We start from the raw sequence: 24,506 nt of genomic DNA on the forward strand, positions 1-24,506 counted from the left end.
GGATGCATACGCGGAGAGTCGTCGTCACCATCGGCGATAATTAAATCAAACGTTTAATTTATTTTCACGTCGTTTAATTTATTTTCAGGCCGTGGATGAAGCCGGGAGCCGGCACTGGCGGGGCCGCCCATCCGGGCGGGACAGGTGACGATGAGGCCCCGAAAGATCCGGGCGCACGGATCACCCATCAGTCTTACACGGAGAAAGATTATGAAGGTAAGAAATATTTAGATTTCCACATTTTCTTAAAGCTAATGAGAGTTAACACTAATCGTAGTTACCAAACTATTTTTATCTATATTAGAAGGCTGTGAACAAATAAAAAATCATTTTTTCTGACATAATTTGATTTAATCTAAATTAATTAAATAAGACGTTTTATAATTAATCTTTAACCATTACATTGTTTTACGAATACCTCCTGTTATAACTCATAAGCCTCCAAAAATATTTTTTATATTTATTAGAATATATCCCAAATATGTTTTATTTAGGATGTATTTTAATCAATCATTGATTAAAATACTTGATATAATACTGAACGTATTTATTCTCAATTGATTTTCTAACTTACATCAAATCGATCATACCTTACATTGAAGCAATTAAAATTATTAGAATGTTTTGACGAAAAATGCTTTTATTTATAGAAGCACTCTGTATCTTTCAACTCACGAGGCACCTCGACCTCTTAACGACGCATCAAAACAGTTTGACTGTATTTGAGCGTAAACAAATAATCTCGGTGTCTCTATATGGGCATAAAATAACAACTCCTTATTTCATTGGTTCTAACACCCAACTTCGAAACAAATACGTGTGAGTTGAGAGGTGGTGTGCTCGCGATCATCCCTGTTCTACAGTTAGTCTGACGTAAGAGCGAGAATAAATAAAAGGCGATACAGATCGTGCACCGCATTCATTCACGTTTTCGAATAAAAGTATCATGCGCGTGTTTCGAACTATAAAACTGTACATATAATTAACTGTTATAATAAAAGTGTTTGTTAAAAGTGCCCTCATAATTTGTTTGTGTGTCCAAAGACCTCCCGAAGACTGTATCCAGTCACACCAACGACAAACTAAAGATCGCATATTCATCTACTAAACAAATACATTCTTAATAATGTATATAATTATGATATTCATCATATAAAGATATGATATTTATCTTTAAATTAGACTTGAGTGAGTTTCAAATAATTTAAATTAATTCGAGTAAGCAATTAAATGCTGTATTCGAAATAAATAGAATTGTTCCTTATGTTGGATATAGATTTAAATTTAGAAAGTACAAAATATTAAAAATATTCTGGTTCTGCGAAAATGGTTGGTGTTAAAGGTGATAAGTCGAAGTTACTTTGTAGTTAGTAAGATATAGAACATTCGATTCGATATTGAACGGTTATATTTGACTTATCCAATCCACGTCCTAATTTTGAAAGGCTACTATCGTTAGTATGCACGAGATATTCGATAAATTGTTCTACTGTTCTGAATATTTCGATGAGAAGCATCAATTGCAGATCTTTCATCGGAGATGTGACATCCATTTATGCAATTTATTGCTAACAATTGTAAGATGACATAAAAGAAAAGAAAAATTTAATTGGCAAAGAACGACGAGAAAAATATCAATGTGTAGATAACAATTCCAACACTTCTTGATATAAACTCATGTAAAATTATTTCCACAATCGCGGATATTTTATAAGCAAATGGAGACACGAGATGAGCTTTTGCTGAAATATCGAATATTGTCTGCAGAACCAGGCAATAATGTGCCTGCATCTGCTATAGGTCAGTCTGATACGTATCTGGCTTCAGTGTTTGCTCGCACGACGGACCTCGCGCTGTAGGTGCTTCGAAAATCGTTACTTCGTTAAACAACACCGATTGTGGATGGATATGGGCTTGCGACGAGGTCACTTCATATCGATGACGAAACGTGCGAATAGAGGCCGTATATGTTGTGACGGTCTTGTAACGTAGACGCTGGACTTTCCAGCGAAACAAATTGATCGCCCAGGTTGACAGGTGTGCACCTCCTACGATCGACACGATGCAGAGCTTTCTTGTCAAAAATGTTGAGCTGCCGTTAGAAATAAAGCTTTCTATTGAATGACTAATTATATTCACGGCTTACAGTATCTCAATCTGTACATAAATATACATTTACATTATTAAAAGGTACCTAACTAGATTATCAGGATATATATTCAATATTCGTATATAAACATTTTATTAATTAACGCTATTTTTATACTGTACGTCATAATGTTAATATCCAATTATACTTATACGCCTATCTAAATACAAATTATGTATTTTCGTGATGTATTTTCGTGATGTATTTTCATGATGGTATATGCATATATTATTATTATATGCACATATTTTCTGTAACATTTACAATTTGACATAGTCCCGCGTAATAATGTAGACGACAATTTGTTAATGAAAGTAGTTAAAAAATGATGATATTGAGATAGCACATGATTATCTTTGTGAATTATATATTGTCCACGGAAAGAACGGTTTTGCTGGAGTATTTAAAAATGTAGCTAGATACAGATTTGAAAATAACTTTGTTGGACCATCAAAATAATTATGTAGAACACTCAAACTGATTGCTAAATGTCAAAATTTTTTACAGCATTATTATTATACTTCAGCTACTATAATTATTTTGATGGTGCAACAAAATTATTTTCAGATCTGTATCTAGCAAAATTTTTAAATACTTCAGCAAAACTGTTCTTTCCGTGTGCTAAAAGGTTGCTAATATTATTAACACTAGAGCTGCCAATGGGATCAAAATGACTTGTTTGACATTTTTAAAAATAATTATTATTTCAACAAATTAATCAACGGCGAATGCGAGTCAGGCGGGGTACGTTGTGCGCAAATAAAGAAATTAATAAGTAACGAATTACCGTGTATATAATACATATATATATATATATATATATATATATATTTCAACTTAATAAACTGCGCGCCGATTTTTTATCGGACTTGAAACACAGCTATCGTTGGAACATTAAAACCCTTCCCTCCCCGAAATTAAATCGACGCGATTTAATTATCTAAAAACTGTAAAGAATTTACTGCGAAAAATATTGCCTCAGCCAGGGTTCGAACCTGGAACCTCCCTCATTCCGTGAAGGGTGTCGTACCAATTCGATCACTGACATGTGGTAATATTTATCGCAATAACTGGTTAATAATAGTAACAAACGAATTGTTTCAGCCTGCGTAAATTCAAATATGTAGTTAGACTCGTAAAAGTGTCAACAAATTAATTATTATTTATTTTTAAAACATCACCATTTCTGAAATTTTTTCTAACTTTTATTGAAATATATAGATAATCAATTTTATAAATTTGTTTTATTTTTTTTTATTTTAACCCCTTCGATAGAAATAGAAACAAGTTAATCTTCGGTTCTAGTGTTAATATTAGAAAAGTGGATGGTATGTCATTAATGTATATCGTTTACACAAAGTTCAACTATTCATCTGCCCATTGCTACAAAATCGCACAAACCTGTTGACCTTTTCACCTATGTGTGGACTCATCTTAGCACGCGATCTTCCGTTCGAACTATAGCCCACGCGTAAATTAACCCTATCTGGAAAGACACACCTGGAGAATCTTTTCACACTTAGTAGAATCTAGTTGTCTCGCATAGGTATCTTTTCAGGATCACGCGATTAAATGATGCTAATTTCCTTTCGTGTGGCGAAAGAAAAGCCTGTATATCGCGTGCATTCTCATCAGGGAGAATTGCTCTAAATCCCGCGCACCTTCCCCATGGTGAGAGATTGGCGAGTTGCGGAGGCACTGTGTGTGACGGGCATCCCTTTCATCTGCTTCCAGGTCACAGAGCGCACACGGTGTATGTGGGCGTGCATTTGCCAGGGGAAAGGAGACACCGCCGGCATAAGCACCATCATTCACAACGGCAGTCGTACCCCTGTGGTAAGGAGGACGCCGACAACGATAGACCGAGTAAGTCGATCCTTCACTTCTTCTTTCGTCTTCCAGAAAGTTGTGCGACTTTTATCGATAATGATGTCGCGTCGTGCAATACCTCGAGCCTGATGTTCAAACAGTGACGGAGTATCGTATAAGTATAATGACGAACGCACGAAGTAACACTTGTGCTGATGTAGTAATTCTCAATTTTCAGTTTTTTCTTTTGCCGATTATTAATTTCAACTCAATCATCCATTAAGTCAGGGGATTAATTCATCAATAGGATGTACTTTTATAATAATTCATTGAGAATAAGTTCTGTATCTTACATCTATTATGACATATATGTCTCTTAGTTAAATTATATATATACATATATAATTTATTTGGAGGCTATTGTTTTATGTGGTAACTATTGTCGATATATCGTTTGATTGTTATCGTATCCTACATTCCTGTCAATAAGCGGATGTTTCAAATTCTGCGGCTTAATAGAACGTTGTGGCAGAAACGAGGATTCACACGTGGGCGGCACACGAAACGTTAATTACGTATGAGATATTACCTAGCGTTCTGAATAAATACATACGAAATTGCACAAGAGTACGAAAGTATTAAATCAAGCACTTATGCTTGATTTAATACTTTCATACTCATACACAGTAAAAAATTTTGTGTCAATGGAAGTCCACTCTCAATTTTGTGTTAAAATAACTCATTCATCGTGTTATTTTTGACATTTAGAAATGTTATAAATGTCGATATAACATTTCTAAATGTCAAAAATAACACGATGAATGAGTTATTTTAACACAAAATTGAGAGTGGACTTCCATTGACACAAAATTTTTTACTGTGTATATATTAACGCTTATACGTATATATATTAACATATTGCGATATATCATATATTGGAGCAAGAAAGTTTATTTTTCCATTGCATCTTTCAACAATAAAATTAAGAATCCTCAATATATTAGCAATATTTCGGACTATAAAACTATACTGATACACACACACACACACACATACTATGATGTCAAAACTTCTGAGAAAATATATGTAATACTTTATTTGTAATCTTTGTTTGCAATCGTCCATATAAATGAGTTTTCTTCGACAGAAACATTTTAGTTCGATAAAGCAAGTTTGATTGCGCCAAGAACTTAAAAAATTAGATAAAAATTGATGTTACTAAAAATGCCTGTAGTTTTAATTACATTATAATTATTTAGAATCGTATCGGATTGATAACATGCCAATATTACTTCATAAATTGATAAGCAAATCTGTACGGATTTATGCGATTCATCAAATTAATTTCATATTAATTGATTTCTTTGATAATTACTTTCTTTGATTAAAAATAACCTTTTTTAATAATCCTTTCTTTTTATTGATAAATAATAATAATACTGTATGAAAATTATCTCAGCTAGAGATAATCAAATATTACTTCAATTGAGAAGTTAATTTAATGCATCTGTAAACAATAAAATCATCAAATCTTATGAATATATCGTATTCATCCCACGATATTTATATACTATTTGCAACTCAGAATTTGGCATCAACGCGTGCTACGTTCTTTGTGCTTCAAAAATGACACGTGTATTTCGAATACGTAAAATTAATTTATTCATGACTTAGATATTATATATTTTGTAATTTCTTATTTATATAATGCATTCCCCTAAAAGAAATATCACCTTAATAAAAAAGAGATATATAAAATAATTATTATAATTATCAATATGTTTTGATCGTACATATTATTTTAATAATATTCAATTTATAATATAAGTTATAAATTGTTTTTGTATCCTAAATATTATATAGTTCTTAAATGCAAAAGCAATTCTTTTAATCTCGCATGAAACTTTCATTTATTTAATATTAAATTCACATTTCTAATAAAGCTTCTATTTAATTAAATGTAATGTCTATAAGTGTAAAATGTCTAACTTGTATCAATCGTCGTATTTCCGCAGTCATGTGAAGATGTATACATTTTCTGCCTCTTTGTTGCTTAGAATAGACAGAGTCGGTAAATATAGTAATAAAAAGAAGACTGGGCCAATCTAAAAATGAAACGAGGGTCGCCGCCTTGCATTTCGTAGCGGCGTGAGTTTCGCATTTCATGGCAGTGCTATTATTTCGCCCATTCAAATTTAACATTTGATGCTTTCGAAAAAAAAATGCATTTATTGCATGGAATTGTTACACTGACTGTTCGAAAAATCTGTAATTACTTTTTCGTACTAAAAACGAATTCGGAATGTTGAAACACTTCACATGTGATACGTTGCGCTTTTGCGGAACTGCTTTATCGAATGGAACATGGCAGCGCGCCAACCACTTGTCGAGACTTATCCGGGTATTCACCCTACTTCTGATACACTGAATACAAGGAGCCTGTCGATACCGAGATGCTGTAGCAGCCCATCAGTATAAGGAATGATGTTATGTGTTTAACTATACGAAGAAGAGAAAAAAAAGAAGAATCTCATGGCACGAAAAAAATAGTATTTCTGCATCATATAGAGTCTGTTTTCTATTGCTGAACTGGCTGCACTAGTTCAGAGTTTATCTTTTTTACTCCATATTGGAAAGAAAAAGCTAAATTCTGAACTAGTGCAGCCAGTTCAGCAATAGAAAACAGACCCATAATGTTAAAAATAGCGACATAAACGTAAAGTATTAATAATCTCACAATCAGTCTCATTTTGATAAAATTCGTACACAGGTTATGCAAGAACTATTCTTATTATTGAGTCGATCTTTTATTGGCAAAAATTTGATAGAGCACTATCTTTACTTTATAAAAGTTGACTTTTTTTATTATTAAGTACTTTATTAACTAATCAAATTAAGTTTCAAAATAAAATGTGTTTGTATTCATTTACAAATAATTTTATTTTCTCTGTAGAGCTTTATGATTTAATACATAGAAATTTCTTTGCATAATTTAATAGTAGATTAAAAGAACCTTCAAAGGTCGGAAACTTTCGCATGGAGTGAAGTATGTTGGTAAAATTGGAACCAATTACTTACTGTGAAGTATATTTTATCGAAAAATTGGAAGATGATAAAGTAACTGATCAAGTTATTCATTTGTAATGAATAAAACACGATAAAGATGAAGAAACTGTTAGGAAATATCGATCGTCAAGTTTTCAAAGCGCCATAAGTCACGTATTTAAATTTTGTTATTAAATAAAACAAAAACGTATTAATTTTTGCATATACAAAAGAACAATCAATTAATTAAATATTTTGGTAGATAAATATTTCATATATAGATCAATTACAAATTGATAAAATATTTTCATAAATTAATTAAACAATTATATAAGAGAACTATATATATCTATAGTCTTATATTGATTTGATTTGTTTAGAATACAAATCTTTTAATTAAAAAAACATGGGAAAGAAATGGGATTGGACATAAGAGAAGTATATTATATTGTCTATTATGGATATTCTACAAAAACGTATCTATTTTTGTATTATGTAGGGGAGAGTTGGCAATTACCGAGCCCCTAAGAACCGAAGCGTATATCTAAGCTCAGAAATGCTTCAAAAAAACAAACTGTGCAGTTTTAGATAGGTCATTTATTTGGCTGTCCATATATCATAGCAATAATCTTGAAAGTTAAACACAAACTGAAATATTAATAATTTTCCAAAAAATGAGAAAACGCGGTATTATCAAACTGGTCTGATAATATCGTGACCAGGTCTGATAAAATCGTGCCCAGTTTAATAAAGCCGTACCTATAAAAATTACTCTGGCTTCAGCCAGTGACATGAAGTAGAACACAATAACAAAATGTTTTTTTTATATTTATGCATTAATATCGTCTAGTAGGTACCTACATATAAAAATAAGTGAATGCGTTAACAAATAACGATCATTATAAATTCAAATCAAAACTTAAGCAACGATCTTTTCTGTAAGCACCTTACATTGTAAACAAACAGTCTTGGTAACTCTTAACACACAGTTATCGTTATACCTATGAGTATTATACCTTGGGCGCGAAATTATCAAACTCAATCATTTTACTTTACAACCTTAAAATATATAGGAAAGAAACGCGTGTTTCTAAAATCACTTTGCAATCTAATTTTATAGTGTTTTAGCCTATCAAATCCGTCAAATTTATTTCTCTAATGTAAATATTATATTACTCACCTCTTATCGAAACTACCAGCAAAATTGCAACGAGCAAGCAGAGAAGCTTCCAGAGCGCACTGTGTTTACATGGACGGCCGGAACGCATTGACGGCGCATGCGGGTGGGGTATTTCGTGTTACTCTATGATATTAACATCATTGTAGGCGCGTAATACAAATAGTTATTGAGATAAACAATGGCGCGGAATTGTCAACCGCGCGGTAATTGCCAACTCTCCCCTATATATTCCATATTGTTTTGTGTGCTTGACGAGAATTGATGAGACTAGAAAGAAATACTCACGACGTTAAATATATATATTTACACAACTACATTAAAAATATACATTTACAACTACAACCTTCGGGAAATGAATTTCTTAAGGACTCTCTCGCGCAAACACATCGGCAACTTATTGCAATTTTTTACCAGCTAACTGTAGCGTTATCTATTTAATTGCTGTCACAACGAAACGTTGACGTCTTAACCGCAATACCATTTTATTATTTATATGCTCGTATCTGCTAATAATAAATTCTAAAGATTGTGCATTCAGTGCCATTATTGATGCCATTGTTGGCACTGAATGCAATCTTTAGAATGTATTATTAGCCATTGTGGTGCTAATAACGGCACCATTTTATATACTCGAACACCAAAAACCAACAATAAAAAAAGAATAATATTCTTCAAAATATTTTATAAAAGAGACTTGAATTTATTTTTGTCAAAAAATCTAGAAAATTATAATTAAAATTGATATGTGTTGGGACACGTTAAATACATTCAAAACACTAAATATTGTCTGCTTATTTAAAAAGTTTTGTTTATATTAGATTGAAACATTTTCCTGAAAGTGCTAAAATGTATAATTTCTTACTTCGCGTATCAATTTCTACCGCTGCAGACTGAACCAATTAATAACGGATTTCAAGTACAGCTCGATTTTACTTAGACAACTCACTTTATAAGTTTATAACATCGAAGAGAGGATCTTTATACTTTATGTAATCATGTTATATTAGTTATTCTTAGCTTAGCTAGTCTAGCGACGGTTTTTAAGTTCAATTAAACTTAAAATTAAAATTAAAAATTTTTTGAAACAAACGTTTTTAAAGACTTGTGCGAAGTTCCAGAAGTTGATTTATACTAATATAATTTATAATAAGCATATAATAAGCGATTTTAATTCTAGATAGAATAATTTCAATAATTAATCACTTAACTCACTTTAATTATAATATAAAAATATTTGGGAAAAAAGTTAAATTTTTGTAAAATGAAAGCCAGATCATATGTAATAAAGATCATAAAAATAGATGAACAAAGATAAATAATGTCAAACAAAAATTTCTATTTATTATTATTTAATTATCGTGGATAAATAAAGAAAAATTATGCTTTATCTATTATTAAAATAATTTTAACATTATTATTAAAATAATGTTACAAATAAAATATTAAATTTTGCGTATGCTGCATGTTAAGAAAATATTTTTTATATAAGTACAAAATATGTAGTAAAATATAAGTCGCGAAAAGCACAGCTTTAAAAAGTCTAATATATTTCTTCTTAGTCGTGTAGTAAATGCCAGAACTTTGAGAGAGAGAGAGAGAGAGAGAGAGAGCTCTGATTAAGTATAGAAGTTTAACGAAGCGTTACAAGAATCTGACGTAAACTAGTTAGGAAATCAAAGTAAATAAGTTGAATTTCTGTAATGTGTGTACATTTCTTACTTGTATCAGTGATAGGAAATCTTTAAGATACGGTTAATCAATACGTCGTCAAAATCTTTCATCATAAATATCTGATCTTGACTTTACCAAACATCGTGTATATGTCAAGACTAAATGATTAAGATATTCTTCATCACGAACGGCTGAATCAATACCGCAATTCTTGTGCTCTCTAATTGAGAACACACATGATAGACAGTAACACGTTTTATCACATCAAGTAATAATTATAAAGATAATTAAATAATTTTCTTTATAAAAAAATGAAAGGATTTTTATTTTTCACAATTGAATCGGAAGCATAATCATTCATTCTAAATCTGCTCATTTTGTATGTCAGTAATTTAAAAAAAATATGACACAAACTCTCTACGAAAATCATTTTCATCGGCATTTCTTTGGTCCGAATGACACGGTAACACCGTTGACATTGCAGGACAATTGTTGATGGCGCGCAGGGGTCGTCTCGCTAGCATCTGCGACCCAGCCGGCGAGATGATATGTAAGCCACCCTTATGCATACATACGAGACTCCTTTATGTGATGCAAATTTAACACGAGATCGTTTGTGCATCCTACAATGCAATATGAATCCTATATACAAGTTTCCTCGTTGAAAATCTCACGTGTTTGCTGCAATCAACGAGAGATTGAGTCGGCGGTGATGCTTTCGCTGAGATCACATCCCGCGAAAGTAATAATCTCGATCAGATTTTAAGCCTAACGTAACGGAATGTTTCGACATGATGTCAGGTGTCCGCGATAATCGCGTCACGTGCGTCAACGTTTATCAGAAGCAAGTAGTTTGTATATCGCAACAGACATCGCCTTGATTCGTTGATTATCGTTACATAAACGCGATTGTATTTGATGTGGCGAACGCATTTGTGCTTAAGTACCTCGCCATGCGTTGCGACGTGTGTGTGGATTTACAAACTCTCCGCACGTGTCCAGCGCGAATTATGTATACCAAGGTATAAAGTCCCGGTTACGCAACTGCACGCCGGTTGCGTTAAATATTTAGCTTTGTAGGATGTACGAACGGTACCGAAATTTTGGCGACGCACGACACAACACAATACAAAATTCCAGAGAAGGGTAAGAACGCTATTTCCACGTTCGCGAGGTGTAACCACGGTCGATGAAAAATTTACCGCATGCGAGAATAAACAAGTAAATACATCGTCCATGACGATTGGGTACTTTTAGCATTTTATGACAAAATTACCGTGAAATAATGGAGCTGCCTCGGGGATTTGTAATTCAATTATATTATAATACATTCTCATTCTCGCATTTGGAACATTTTGAAATTGGGATACAAAATTATTTACAAATATTATTGAAATAAATGTAATGTTTAAAAATCATATCACATTAAGAAAAATATTTATGTATAAATTACGCTTTAAATCCTGTGACAGATCTCATAGGTCAGTATAATAATTGATTGACCTTAAAGTCTTCTTTACATCGGCGATAGTAATAGAACAGGTCAGGGCTATGGGATAGCCTTTTCCCTTGCAATTTATTTTATAAAGTAGTATTTTACCCAACTCTAGTTATGTAACTTACATTACACAACTGGTTACACAATCGTTTTAATTAGAAGATTTCTATACTTTTTTTTACTCTGCTTTCTATGTGTTCTCTGAAAAAAATCTTTCTAATGTGCATGCGTCATCTATCATGGCGTATACATATGTTCATACACATACATATATATTTTACGCTATTTGTCGGTCGATCGATCAACGTCAACTTCCTTTCACTCGAAGCTTTGAAATCGACGCAGTCGGGCTTAGGGGACGTTTCGGAAACGAAATTCTGTCCCCTTTTTACGTTATATAAGTTTCGTTGACATCAAATAATGTCGGGCACTTTTGTGCTGACATCCCTCGGTCCTCGCCAAACTTTGTTTCTTTATCTGATCATTCTCATAGTCTTTTGGACATATAAGAATTTATCTTGTCTCTCTGCTAATATTTTACTAGAAAAAAATCTAATTTTTCTTTTATATATGCTATGCAATGTTTCTTTCTGGATTACATTCATTCGCTGAAATGCGCAGAGAATAAAATGCAACATGGCATGTTCATGGAAACTTGAATAGTTTACTTGCTTGCATACCGTTTTGCACGTAAACAAGGATAGCCGATATCGTCTTAAGGATTTATTTGTTTATCTCTAATTTAACGTGCAAGTTCTCGTAAAAGTTGTCTCAATTTCTATCTGACGAACAATGTACATAATGAAAAATTTAGGCCAGAATGTCTATACCGTTATAATATCTATTAATATTGTATGTATTTTGTATTTGTCAACTCTTTCAATCGCATTTAGCTAAACATTTCGCAAGCGATATCATTTTAAACAAATCTCTCATCTGTTATATCTTATTATACTTGGCGTATATATTCTGATAAATATGTATGCTCTCTCTCTCTGTATAAATATTGTACATACTCTCGCATATCTCTGTCTGCCGAATGCGACTTCAAGATCGGCGATTCATGCCTTATTGCACAATTGTTTAGTCACTCCGCCAGCCCAGAGAGTACAGTTCATCCTTGGCGAGGAAGTCGGTGACGATGCGCACGAATCGCATCCGCTTTTCTCGGAGATGGAGGAACTTATCAAGGATGGCGACGAAATGGAATGGAAGGAAACAGCGAGGTAAAGGTCGAGTTGCAACTCCACCTCGATTTTAACTTTTTAAAATGCAGGAATATGTTTGCGCATTGATGTTACGCATCGTCGATTTTACAACGGTATATAATATTTTTACAATTAAAATGATGTCCAATTATATATGCAATACAATGATGTGGAAAAATACATATTACAATACAAACAATTTCAATCTTTTGAATATATCGAAATGAATAATTAAACGAAAATATCAGTGACACAGAAAATACAGAAATAAAATATTGTAATAATAATCTTTTAAATGCAGATTCAAGTATTTTGGATTCATTTAAAACTTAAAAAAGATTAAAAGAGCTTAAAACTTTTAATCTTTAAAATAAAATAGCAAGTATTTTTATAAATCGTATATACGCAAATATTATACATAAATATAATATACGTAGATGGATCAAGTTCGAGGAAGACGTCGAGGAAGGTGGCAATAGGTGGAGCAAACCTCATGTTGCCACTTTATCACTGCACTCACTCTTCGAGTTAAGGAGCCTCCTTTTAAACGGGACCGTCATGCTCGATATGGAGGCGGGCAGCTTAGAACAGATAGCTGATCTTGTTCTCGATAATATGATCAATAAAGAAGTACTGTCGGTCGAATTGCGAGAGAAGGTAAGAATATAGCCAAATACGTGAAGAAACGTCATTCTGATACCTGTTCTTCAAAGTTTTATCGCGATATCTTTAGATAGACCACAAATACATTTATAATCCTCACATTTTGTCATTGATATACATAACGCATGTATAAAAAGTTCATTCATGTGTCTCGTTAAAAAGGGAGCTAACTTATTGGTTACAAAGATAGCAATGTCATCGTCGAAAACCCGTTATCGATATTTAATGAGAGCTAAAAGATTTAGATTTACAATTCTATACTTATTCCTGATATTTCTGTTTTTTTTTTAAATCAATACTTCGGCACATCAGCCACACACGTGCACACCTCTAACCAATCGATCAGACGGAGTATTAATATCATTTCAGGTGAGAGAAGCCCTTCTCGTCCGACATCGGCACCAACACGAAAGACGCAAAGACAATAACATGTCGAAGTTACCGATCATAAGGTCGTTAGCTGAGATAGGACGCAATCATTCCTCCTCGAAGAGTAAGTTTCACGTTACTTTCTCGTCTCAATATCGGTAAATTACTTTTTGACAGGTTGCCGATGGTTCCACACACACACATACACATATAGTGTACATAATAACTTGTAATGTCAGGCATATGGAAGCTCAAAAACACAGATTGTCTCAGCGTGATTAGCACCACCCCGTTTGCCTACCTAACGTGCCCGTGCTCAACGTGCGTGCGCTTTTCCTCATTCCTTTTTGTTTTATATTTATATTTAATTTATTGTCATTCCTTCTAAATTATACTTTATTTTTTGTTTAATAAATTTATTATACATATAGTAAATAATATAATAAACATTATAATTAATAATTATTAGTTCTTAGACAAAACAAAATCCCTATATCCTGTCATAACATTATTATTATACTTTTATTATTATTTAAATTAATAATTGCTAATATATTTAATTTATTATTTACTATGCTCGTAATGATCCGAAATAATGTTTAATAGATAAATAACAATAATAATAATAATAATAATAATAAATTTGAGATTAAATTAAGGTCGATTTTTTAAATTTCTGGTTTTAATTTTTATTTTGCAGATTATTTTTCTTTTATTAATCTTTGATATCGCGGATCATTAAGAGTCTGTTATAATTTAAGTTGATTTAATTTAATTTTATCTTAATTTCTAATCCAATTTTGTTTTTATTTTTACCTGCATTTTCGTTGAAGACCACCCGGATGACGGTGGCGGAGACGAAATGGTCGGGTCCACGGATCCTAGGGTGTGCTAAACTTTGTTAAAACACGTACGACACAATCGACATTTTCAGATTGCGACTGTTCATGTGGTATGCATGCCTTGTTGACGTCAGATTTGCAGGAGCGTCGTGAACCGAAGGACACTTACGTGCCGTCCGTCGCCCGCAGCAGCAGCTGCCCGAATTCGAACACGGCACAGCTGTCGAAAGAGGCGAAAGACCTCAAAGGGCCGTACCTTCTGGTTCCAGGTACAACTTAGGCCAGTTCATCCGCTAAGCAGCCTTGGATTGCGGTGCTTTCGTCGCTTTTCTAACCACACCCCAAATGGAACAACCCACTAACAACTACAACATGCGTGTATCGATCGCTTCGCAAATTCTACCTTTTATCGCTGCCGGGATTAAAAGCATTCGCGGGTTTAGTTCCGCAACTTCGATTCTGAGAGATTTGCAATTTGAACCTAATCGATTAGGTTTGCGGCTTAGAACTTGATATGCCAACAAGAAAGTACAATTGTTAGGAAGTTCATTTTAGTTAAGTGTATTGAGGACAAAATTTCAACATTGGAGTATTTTGGAGTAAAATTTTAAATTTAAAAAAATTGTGATTTTGAATTTGGGAGGCAAGCGATACGTTTAGCTATAACTTGGTATCATTGGATTGTGTGTCATAGTGCGTGCCGATCAAGCGAGGATCAAGACAATCTCGATTGTCGCTGGATCCGTCCGCGATCCGTTGGATTTACAAGCCGATCATGGTCATTCCCCAACTGCCTGATGTTTCTTGGTGATTGTCTTGCTAATTGATTGTCAATGTGAAATACAATCGGCGTCATCGAGACTGCTCATCGCCCTCATCGAGTCACCTCTCTTCGTGTGCTCCGGAGCTCAAGCCGGTCGAAAATTTGTAATTTACCATCGTTTCTTTTCTTTTGTCAGACGAATTTGGCATACCCCACGTGGTGGGATTCACGACGTGGTTCGCGATGTGTCCGCTAAAAGGTTAGCTTGCCAGATGGTTTACACTCGATTCTATTACGAATCTGCACAAAATTCTACTTCTCACTTATTATATTATCTTTCGTCTATACTAAAGTCTCTTCTCTGTCGTCTTTCTCACGTGTCTCATCACGTAAGCTCGTGATCGACGCGCGGCGAAACTCATATTCCGGTCTCTTGTCGATCCTGCCTCCTATTATTTCAGCTATCTCGATGGAATTGTAATTGTTTTATTGTAATGCACAAGAATTTCAATTATAAGGACACAGCATCATCTAACATTTCTCTGTGTGAACCGAGAATCCCGAACAATCTGGCAAAATTCATGTCGCGTAGAAATTCAAAATTTCGAGATTCAAAACAATTTGTGAATTTTTTTTTTATACAGCGTTGATTTAAATAGTCAGACATTATCATCTACGAGAAAATGTTACCTTCCATAAATACGTGTCCTTATCGAGAGCGTAAATGTCAACGACACTGTGATAGATAACGCGTCTGACCTATTCTAGCCGTGACTACTGTGCTTGATTCTACCTCTTGAATACTAGATACATCTTGGTCGTTCTCAATACTCACTGAAATTGATTACGGTGGCTAATGCGGTCAACACGAGAAGTGGATTACGGTTACTCAACATGATCTGTATTCTCATTTGCATTAAATGTGGCTGTCTAATTATCATCTTCCGTTGATATTGAATATCTTCCCTTCAGTGTAGGCAAAGATCAGACAGCGATATTAAATGTACGACGAGAACACGGAGAATTTAAATGCGTTTGCAAATGACGGGTTTACTTCCTATCGTACGTGACGTTACTGCAATTTACCGTGCGTTTTGCGGTCTCATTATCCATTGATCAACATGCACGTCCCTTCGTTGACAACGTAGGACAACGTTTATGATTCCGATCATGAGGCATGGATCTTTCTATGTGATCTTACTAGGTGCACGTAACTCGATGTAAACCCTGTCTACTGTATATTCATTACTATTGAGCATTTCTAGTTCTCAGTGTTATAATCGACTAATCTCTTTTCAGTATCCTTACTAACGTAGTCCATTCTCCTCGTAACCTACGAAGAAGCGGAAATAAATAAATAATTTTTGTAATGTACCTGGCGTTTTGCGCGGGCCTTTTCCACATAAAAATTGCAGAAACAATTGCATGTATAATTTTCTCCCCGCGGTAACATTGCAATCAGCACGTGTACACGGAATATTCCGGAACCAGACTGTTTGTTTGCACGCAACAATTTTTTCTCGGATTAAATTTTCAGATCGAGATTGAAACGCTGATATAAACGAGGCGGCTGCTTTTAATTTCGACTCATAATTTGTCCCGCTATTGTCAAAGGGTTATATCCGCGATGAGAAATACAATCGAAAACCGACGATATGTGTGTAAATTAATAGGTTTGTTGTACATTTCAAACGATTTCCGAAATCAAAGCGATCGCGATTTAGTACGGCGGATCCTTTATTCCTTCTCGCACCTTCCTCTGTAAATAACATGCGATCCTGGTGTTGTGTTTCATGCTCATTTTTAGTGGAGGAATCGAATTCCGCTCCGGCGATCGCCGGCGCAACAAGTCAGGGCAGTGGAGCAGCGCTGAATGCTGGTAGCCGCTTCCTTGCGATACCCGGCAATCCCGGTAAACCGCTTTTCTGTGCTTGCTTCTCTACTTATACACACCTTCACACTCGCGAGCCGCATTAATCCGTAGTGAAGCTCCGCACACGTATACGTAGATTAATCTGCAGTAGCAATTATTGAGAAACCGTTGTTCGATATCGGGACGGATTGTCATTGGAACGCTGAAAGGCTTGACAAACTTCATTTTCGCTCGCGAGAAATTACCGAAGAGTCCTTACCGTACTGCGGATAACGGTGGCCGACTTGCAAATAGCGCCAGGCGTCATTAAGCCTCTTGCCATTTCGTAAAATTAGATTTGATTTTAGATTAGATATAGAAATTAATGACATAAAAGTATTTATTTATTAAACACTTGTTAGAAATTCTTCAAAAATTTAACTTAAAAAACTTTGTAGAAGAAAATAGACGCATTAAATTTAATTATTAGATACTATATATAATCAAAGAATGTTTGATCAAATATTATTAAGCATTCTATTCGCGAAGGACAGTTAGAGGGATATTAAATTGCAAATATATAGAGAGAGTTCATATTACTTGGGGCGATAAGACTATTGGAGAAATTTACGATAGGGTTATCTTTGCAAAGCGATGCTAGTGATCGTCCTTGACATTTGGCGTAAAAAGGTCAAGTGCTACTTTAAGTAATGGCGGGGTTCGATTAAACAAAGTTTATTTGATTCGTTTAATCGAATAAGTCGGTCAATATCGATTATATGCGCTATAATATAAAAAAAAGAAGATTCAGAAATAATTATTAATAAATTAATGTGACTGGTTATCGCGTAACCAATATATCAGTTCAATATAATCTTATAATCTGTCCGCATTTTATAATATTGATTATATCTGTTTTTCAATTACGCTTGATTTCTATCAGATAATTAAATAGCTATCAGTAATTAAATAGCTACTCATACATGACTGGTTTAACTGTCTTTTTAACGAGAATTTGACAATTTGAGTTAATTTGTTTCGCGAGATAGCGTGTTTAATTTACGAAACTTAGAGATAATGTAAAATTGCAACATTATGCTGTAAATAAGATAAAATACTGAATATTGAATTATTAATCATTCGCCATTATAAAAATAGAGAAACTTATATTATTCTATTTTACAAATTATTGATATTTATACGTTGTTAAAAACATATCTATAAATATTCTATTAGTTTTATTTATCATAGAATGGAGTTTTTACTTCTTGATTCTTTAAGAACAAATCTTGAACAATCTTGTTCTCTGAACAAGATGCTTTTATATGCGAATTAGTATTTGTTTACAATAAATATAGTTATTATTATTACCGCATCATAATTTGTGATAGAGAAGTCAGTTTTATATAATATTTTTTAAAACTCGCGTTAATTCTGCCGAAACAAAAGGTTTGTCTTAAGTTTATAAATAAATTTCGCGCTTGTGAATATAAATCAACAACTTTTTGAAAATTTTCTTCGCACACTCCGCCGCCTTCTTATTATTTTGCAAGCATACCACTCGAATTAGTTGCGAGAAAATTCATGAGTTTCCGAAGGGGTGTGATCAGTGACTTTCCTGCGAGATAAGGGCGCGTTCGACCTTTACAATGCTGCGACAGACTGCCTTAAAGCGGGACGTACTGTTCCAATTGCAAAAGCGAATTTGCGCGAATAACACGGAGTGTGAAATTCGAGCCGCACGAAATTGCAATCTGGTTCGCGCGCGCACCTCGGAGGATTAATGACGCACGGGCGGATCCCGAAAGCCATCATTTTCCCCATTGCATGCTACTGACAGAGCCTGTTACTCAAGTCGCGCGTAAAAGTGCAGTAGGCAGTAAGCTAGATCTCTTTCAGGCCAAGAACCGGGCAGCAACGGCATGGACCGGAGCCCTAGCAGCGTGTCTATCTGCAGAAATCACAGCTCCTCCGCTTTGGAGAACGGAGACGCTAATCACAAGGTTTGTAAATACATTACCCGAGATCCTTGAGAAATTAGATCCTTCTAGTTTAGTACATTACGGTAACGGCATAATATGATGAACGTTTGTAGCTCAGATTATAATTACCGGATATCTTTGAATTATCGTGAATACAATTAAAAGTAAATCTATACAATGTGTCTACGCACGCACTATATACGGATTACTTTCACAAAAGCTTAACATAATTGTTATAATAATCGGCCTATTGTCTTCCGATAGTTTTAATATTGGACAAGCAAAACTCGTTTAATTTTCCTAGCAATATCTTTGCTAAACAGGCTTTATTTAAATCCTTCTCCTTTATAATGTCGAAATTGATATTCCGTATCGTGGGCAGCTTTATCCGAGAAACTTCAACTTCACTTTCTCATTAGGGTAATACGCACTTTATGAGGAAGATACCACCCGGCGCCGAGGCAAGCAACATACTGGTGGGTGAGGTCGATTTTCTCGACAAGACTTTGTCCGCATTCATTCGGTTAAGCCAGGCTGGGATAATGGGGGACCTGACAGAAGTTCCTGTTCCGACGAGGTTCATCTTTGTTCTCCTGGGGCCCATGGTAAGAACGTTATCGCAATTACGTAGAGGTCGGATTAAATGCGGAAAATGAGTAGTAGAAAATAAGTTATGGACGTCGCGATCTACTTCAAGCACCATTTCATTGAGAGTCATCCATTATCTAGATTCATTATCTAGATTTGCAGAAATTGTTGTGATGAAAGGAGACTTTACCACCCATATGTATCTATGACTACATTTTAATCAGCACGTCCCATATATGAGAAAACGATAAAAAATGTTTTTTGTGTGTTCTGTAATTCCAGTATTTGTAAATCTTTTTAATAAGTATACAATCATCGATGTGTATATAAGAGAATAAGTATATACAAGGGAATATATATAAATATTGGCAGTTTCGGTCATCAAACGCAATTTTTTATGCCTACTAATAATAATTTTTGTGAATTTTATACTTTGGTTTTACGTCGTTTTTAAAGCACGCGCCGATTATTATTTTATCTTGAAACACAGTTTTATGTCAACTCTGAAACAATAATGTCTCTGACACAAATAATGTCAATATTTATTTATCTTACGTACAAATCTTTTTTTCTTGATATTTTTAACTAGAACATTTTTGCAGATTTACCATAGATACAACTCTGTTTCCCTTTTGACGTAGAACTACGTTTTTGTCGATAGTAAGTAGGTGGTAAATCCAGGAACACAGATGCAACGAAAACATGTCACATTTTGAACGTTTATATCTTCGATATTAATAATCGTAGAATAATAAATAAGGTGTCATTTGATAGCTTATAGAGTCTCATTTTCTCTCTAAAGTCTCTAAAGTCTCCAAAAGGTGTTACCGATTTCTATCTTAACAAATCTCCGTGATTGCTCTAATTTCCGTAAATTTTGTGATATCAAGCTGAAATTTGTTTTTATGGATAGAGTGTCATTAAAGGAAGGTTGGCATTTACTTTGGCGAGAATCGGGGAAGGGGTTACCGATTTCTGCAAGAAATTTATACTTAACACTGGGAGGATCCTGTATTGACATGAATTTGTCGTCGATCCGGGGATACCGATTTATGCCTAAATAGAGTATAAGTTATACATGTATTCTTATACAGAGCATCATTAAAGGAAGGTTGGTATTGAATTTGGCGAAGATCGTTGAAGGGGTAACCAATTTTTGCTTTAAAAGTGTATAAGTTTTCTAATTCCATTATATTCTTCAGTCTTTTCTACCCCTATTTCATATATAATACTTTAAGATTTGGTGATTAGACCCAGCTTTATTAGGTTTCTATGTATGTACGTATTCCTAGCAAATTCTAACGTATGTAACTCAAGAACTAATCAACTAAATTTTAAAGATTTATATATGAAATAGGGGTAGAAAAGATTGAAGAACATAATAGAATTAGAAAAAAATTGCCAATATAATAAAAATCAAACGGGCACAGTAACAACTGTGCCGCAACCAACAACGTAGAACTACGTTTACCTATATTGGCAAATTTTTTTATTTAGATAAATTGAAATGCGTAAATTGAGTTGCAATTGAAGAGTAAAGGCAAATATCTTCTTATAGCAAAAAAACAAGCTTGTTACTATTTTTGTCTCTTTTAAAAAATTAATAATTCGTTCACTTTGGAACGCTATGCATTTGAAAGTGTCGGATGATTCGTAAGGAGATTATTATATTCAAAAGAAGTTCGAAAAAAGTATGACATATGCGGATATTTGCACGCTGTTCGAAATATTAGAACAACAGAATCAACATAACGCAATAAATTGGAATTCCTAACTATAGTGAAAATTCTCTGAAATAATTTTACTATACCTATATTCATATATAAATGCGGCAGTAGTTATTAACGAATTATTTGAAGTACGTCACTTTGAATCGTCAATTATCTGCACAATATAATATAAATCAATATCTCTACCATTCGGCTATTACAGTAATATCAACGATTTATCACGGGCAATCATCTTCTATATTCAATCTCGAACGGGTGAGATCTAAAAAAAGAATGTATCTAGTTCGAATCGCTTCGGAACCACTTGCGCAAGGTCCTCTCTTCGCATTTATGTGTATGCACATCTATCTAAATATCAATTTAAGACTCGAGAAGGCCATCTCTGCCTCACAACGGGACAATTAAACCTTTAATAAGCAGTCATGCATGCTGATTGCGTCTGCTGACTATTGTCTCGAGGGACCTATACGTAAAGTAACAAAGAGTTTTTTTTCACACGAATACAATTTAAGTATGCAATTGCGAGCTTGTTGTATTTTAACATGTAACGTCACTCTTCACAAATGGTTCTTTTCATTAGGCATGTCCATTTTTAAATTTAAATACTTTTATCATTCTAATAATAATAGGAAATTATAGAAATTTATAAACAATTATTATCTGTGCATATTTAAAAAATGTATAAAAAATGTTGTAAGAATGCATTAGAAGCATGGAAAAGTGTTAATTAATATTACAAAAAATTTAATCCTGAAATAATATTTAAATATCAAAATTATTTAAAAACTATTATTATATCTTTCAACTGATTCACAAAGTATACAGTTTAATTAAAGTAATATCAGTCTGTCTAATAATCTCATTATTATATAAACTATTTATATCATTTTTACGCACGTATACATAAGAAACTATTCTGTATAATTAGCATTAAATCGAATTTTAATGACGTTTTTCTGTTTAAAAATGAATTGCTTACGTCATCAGTTCTTAGACTGTATACATATAATCTCTCTGCGATAAAAAATATTTATCGATAAACAGGGACACTAGTTTATTTTCGTGCGTTACACGTGGCTGATAATCTCACAAGTTCTTACAAAACCTTCGCTTATCACCTCATCTTACGTTATTCTGTATTAAGTAATTGTTCGCAATAAGTTATGCAATAATTACCTTAAGTTAATGGCGCCATTTTATGACGATATTATAATTTCAAAATGTTCAAAATAAATCGTTAAAGTAAAGTACGATAGAAGATATCTGAAAAGAGTATATGGAAAAAATAACGATATTAAAATTATATAAAACGATACATACAAATATATCAGCATTTATATAATTGATTTAATTCCTAAATATCGGACAATACGACAAAGTTATTATATAATACTCCGCATTGCGGGTTGCTTTTAGGGTGGGATTTCGGGTTTTCACGAGATCGGTCGAGCCATGGCGACTTTGATGTCCGACGAAGTCTTCCACGACGTGGCTTACAAAGCGAAAAATAGAAATCATCTCTTAGCTGGTATTGACGAGTTCCTAGACGCCGTGACGGTATTACCACCTGGTGAATGGGATCCCGCAATTAGAATAGAACCGCCAGCCGCTATACCGTCGCAGGTGAGGATAGTCTCAGGAATCAAAAGCGATATAATTTTTATGAGGTCGGATCTCGATATTACGTAAATGAGCGAAAATAATCTCTATCTTTATCGGCGACCACGAAAGCACGTGACAAGTAAAATTCTCTTTTTGTGTATATCCATAGTTAATTAAAATCATCAAAATTATATCGATTTTAATGTCTTGTTTTAAAATATAAGTTTAGAAAGTATTCGCCACTTCAATCGCAGCTTGGTTTGCCGTTCTCAGGAAGTCAGAAAGAGGCCCAAGGAGGAAAAGCCTAAGGAAGAGTTCGACGAGGAAGCTGACGAACAAAAGCTAAGGGAGGAATCCGGCCTTTCCAGATCCGGTAGACTGTTCGGCGGTCTGATCAACGACGTTAAGAGGAAAGCTCCGTTTTACGTTTCCGACTTCAAGGAAGCCCTCGCGCTTCAATGCGTCGCGTCTTTCATTTTTCTGTATTTCGCCTGCTTGTCGCCCATTATTACTTTCGGCGGCCTCCTCAGCGAGGCAACCGGCAAGAATATGGCCGCTATGGAATCGCTGGTATCTGGTTTCGTCTGCGGCATAGGATATGGATTCTTCTCTGGTCAGCCATTGACTATACTCGGTTCCACGGGTCCGGTGCTGGTTTTCGAAACGATCGTCTACGAATTTTGCAAGTGAGTATCCTGATAGAATGTATCTGCGTTTTAACTAACCTCTAGCAACATTTTTTATAGACTGCTTTCTGTAATTAGCATTCTTTATATTGTAACTTTATGAAGCTAGAGTCGACAAACGTATAAAATATTTATTCTTGCTATAGACATTTATTAACATTTTCTTTCTTCAAAATAATCTAATTAGATCGTTATTCTTTTTGCAGGAAGGTCGATTGGGATTACATGCCCTTCCGTTTCTGGATCGGTACATGGATCGCCGTGATTCTGATGATCCTCGTGGCTCTGGACGCAAGTGCTTGCGTTTGTTATATCACTCGATTTACGGAGGAAAATTTTGCCACCCTCATCGCCTTCATTTTTATCTATAAGGTGAGAAAACTCGTACTGTTGTCCAGCAAGATGGATACCTAGTGAATTTATTAAGTTTTTCTATCAATTCTTTTCATCGTTAAAGCGTTTTAAAAAACGTATTATTTGATAATATACCTACATATATTTAACGTAAATCGAGTTTTTGATATTTTTAATATTGTTACTTATTTAATATTTCTATATATGTTAAGTGTATCAGTACATTCTAGGCTATCGAAAATGTGCTGTCGATCGGCAAGAAATATCCTTTAAACAGCGGAACACTAGACTACGAGTGCTGGTGCAAACCACCGAATACCAGTCTGCCATCCAGTTATGACAACATGAATTGGACGACATTGGATAAAACAGCTTGCGAGGTAATGATATAATACGCGAGAAATAATACGCGAGAAATCAAGAATGCGACAATTACTTACAATTAAGAAGACAATAAACGGTTGCACACACCTCGAGATCTGGATTTCACTAAAGCGCATCAATATGGCTATATT

The 24,506-nt window shown here is 34.1% G+C and overlaps 1 protein-coding gene across 14 annotated transcripts in view; it reads left to right on the top strand.

The window, feature by feature from the left end:
• Positions 1-24,506, top strand: part of Ndae1 (Na[+]-driven anion exchanger 1) — a 63,658-nt gene that overhangs the window by 23,868 nt on the left and 15,284 nt on the right. For 6 of the 14 annotated variants that reach the window (XR_011719219.1, XM_071713887.1, XM_071713890.1 and 3 more), the window contains 14 exons: positions 89-216; positions 3,884-4,015; positions 10,339-10,404; positions 12,440-12,578; positions 12,998-13,217; positions 13,593-13,716; positions 14,527-14,703; positions 17,005-17,109; positions 18,949-19,052; positions 19,451-19,636; positions 22,766-22,972; positions 23,225-23,637; positions 23,844-24,009; positions 24,222-24,371. Coding sequence is in view for 13 of the 14 variants with exons in the window: in XM_071713886.1 (XP_071569987.1) it covers positions 89-216; positions 3,884-4,015; positions 10,339-10,404; positions 12,440-12,578; positions 12,998-13,217; positions 13,593-13,716; positions 14,527-14,703; positions 17,005-17,109; positions 18,949-19,052; positions 19,451-19,636; positions 22,766-22,972; positions 23,225-23,637; positions 23,844-24,009; positions 24,222-24,371 (2,317 nt within the window). In the remaining variant the exon portion in view is untranslated. Of the gene's footprint in view, positions 1-88; positions 217-3,883; positions 4,016-10,338; positions 10,405-12,439; positions 12,579-12,997; positions 13,218-13,592; positions 13,717-14,526; positions 14,704-15,393; positions 15,457-17,004; positions 17,110-18,948; positions 19,053-19,450; positions 19,637-22,765; positions 22,973-23,224; positions 23,638-23,843; positions 24,010-24,221; positions 24,372-24,506 lie in introns of all 14 variants that reach the window. The other 8 variants (XM_071713899.1, XM_071713891.1, XM_071713895.1 and 5 more) reach the window with 8 other exon arrangements.

Source organism: Temnothorax nylanderi, unplaced genomic scaffold (genome assembly GCF_030848795.1).
Source record: "Temnothorax nylanderi isolate EJ_2023f unplaced genomic scaffold, tnyl_v1.0 TNYL_tig0131_pilon, whole genome shotgun sequence".
In the NCBI taxonomy this organism is placed as follows: domain Eukaryota; kingdom Metazoa; phylum Arthropoda; class Insecta; order Hymenoptera; family Formicidae; genus Temnothorax; species Temnothorax nylanderi.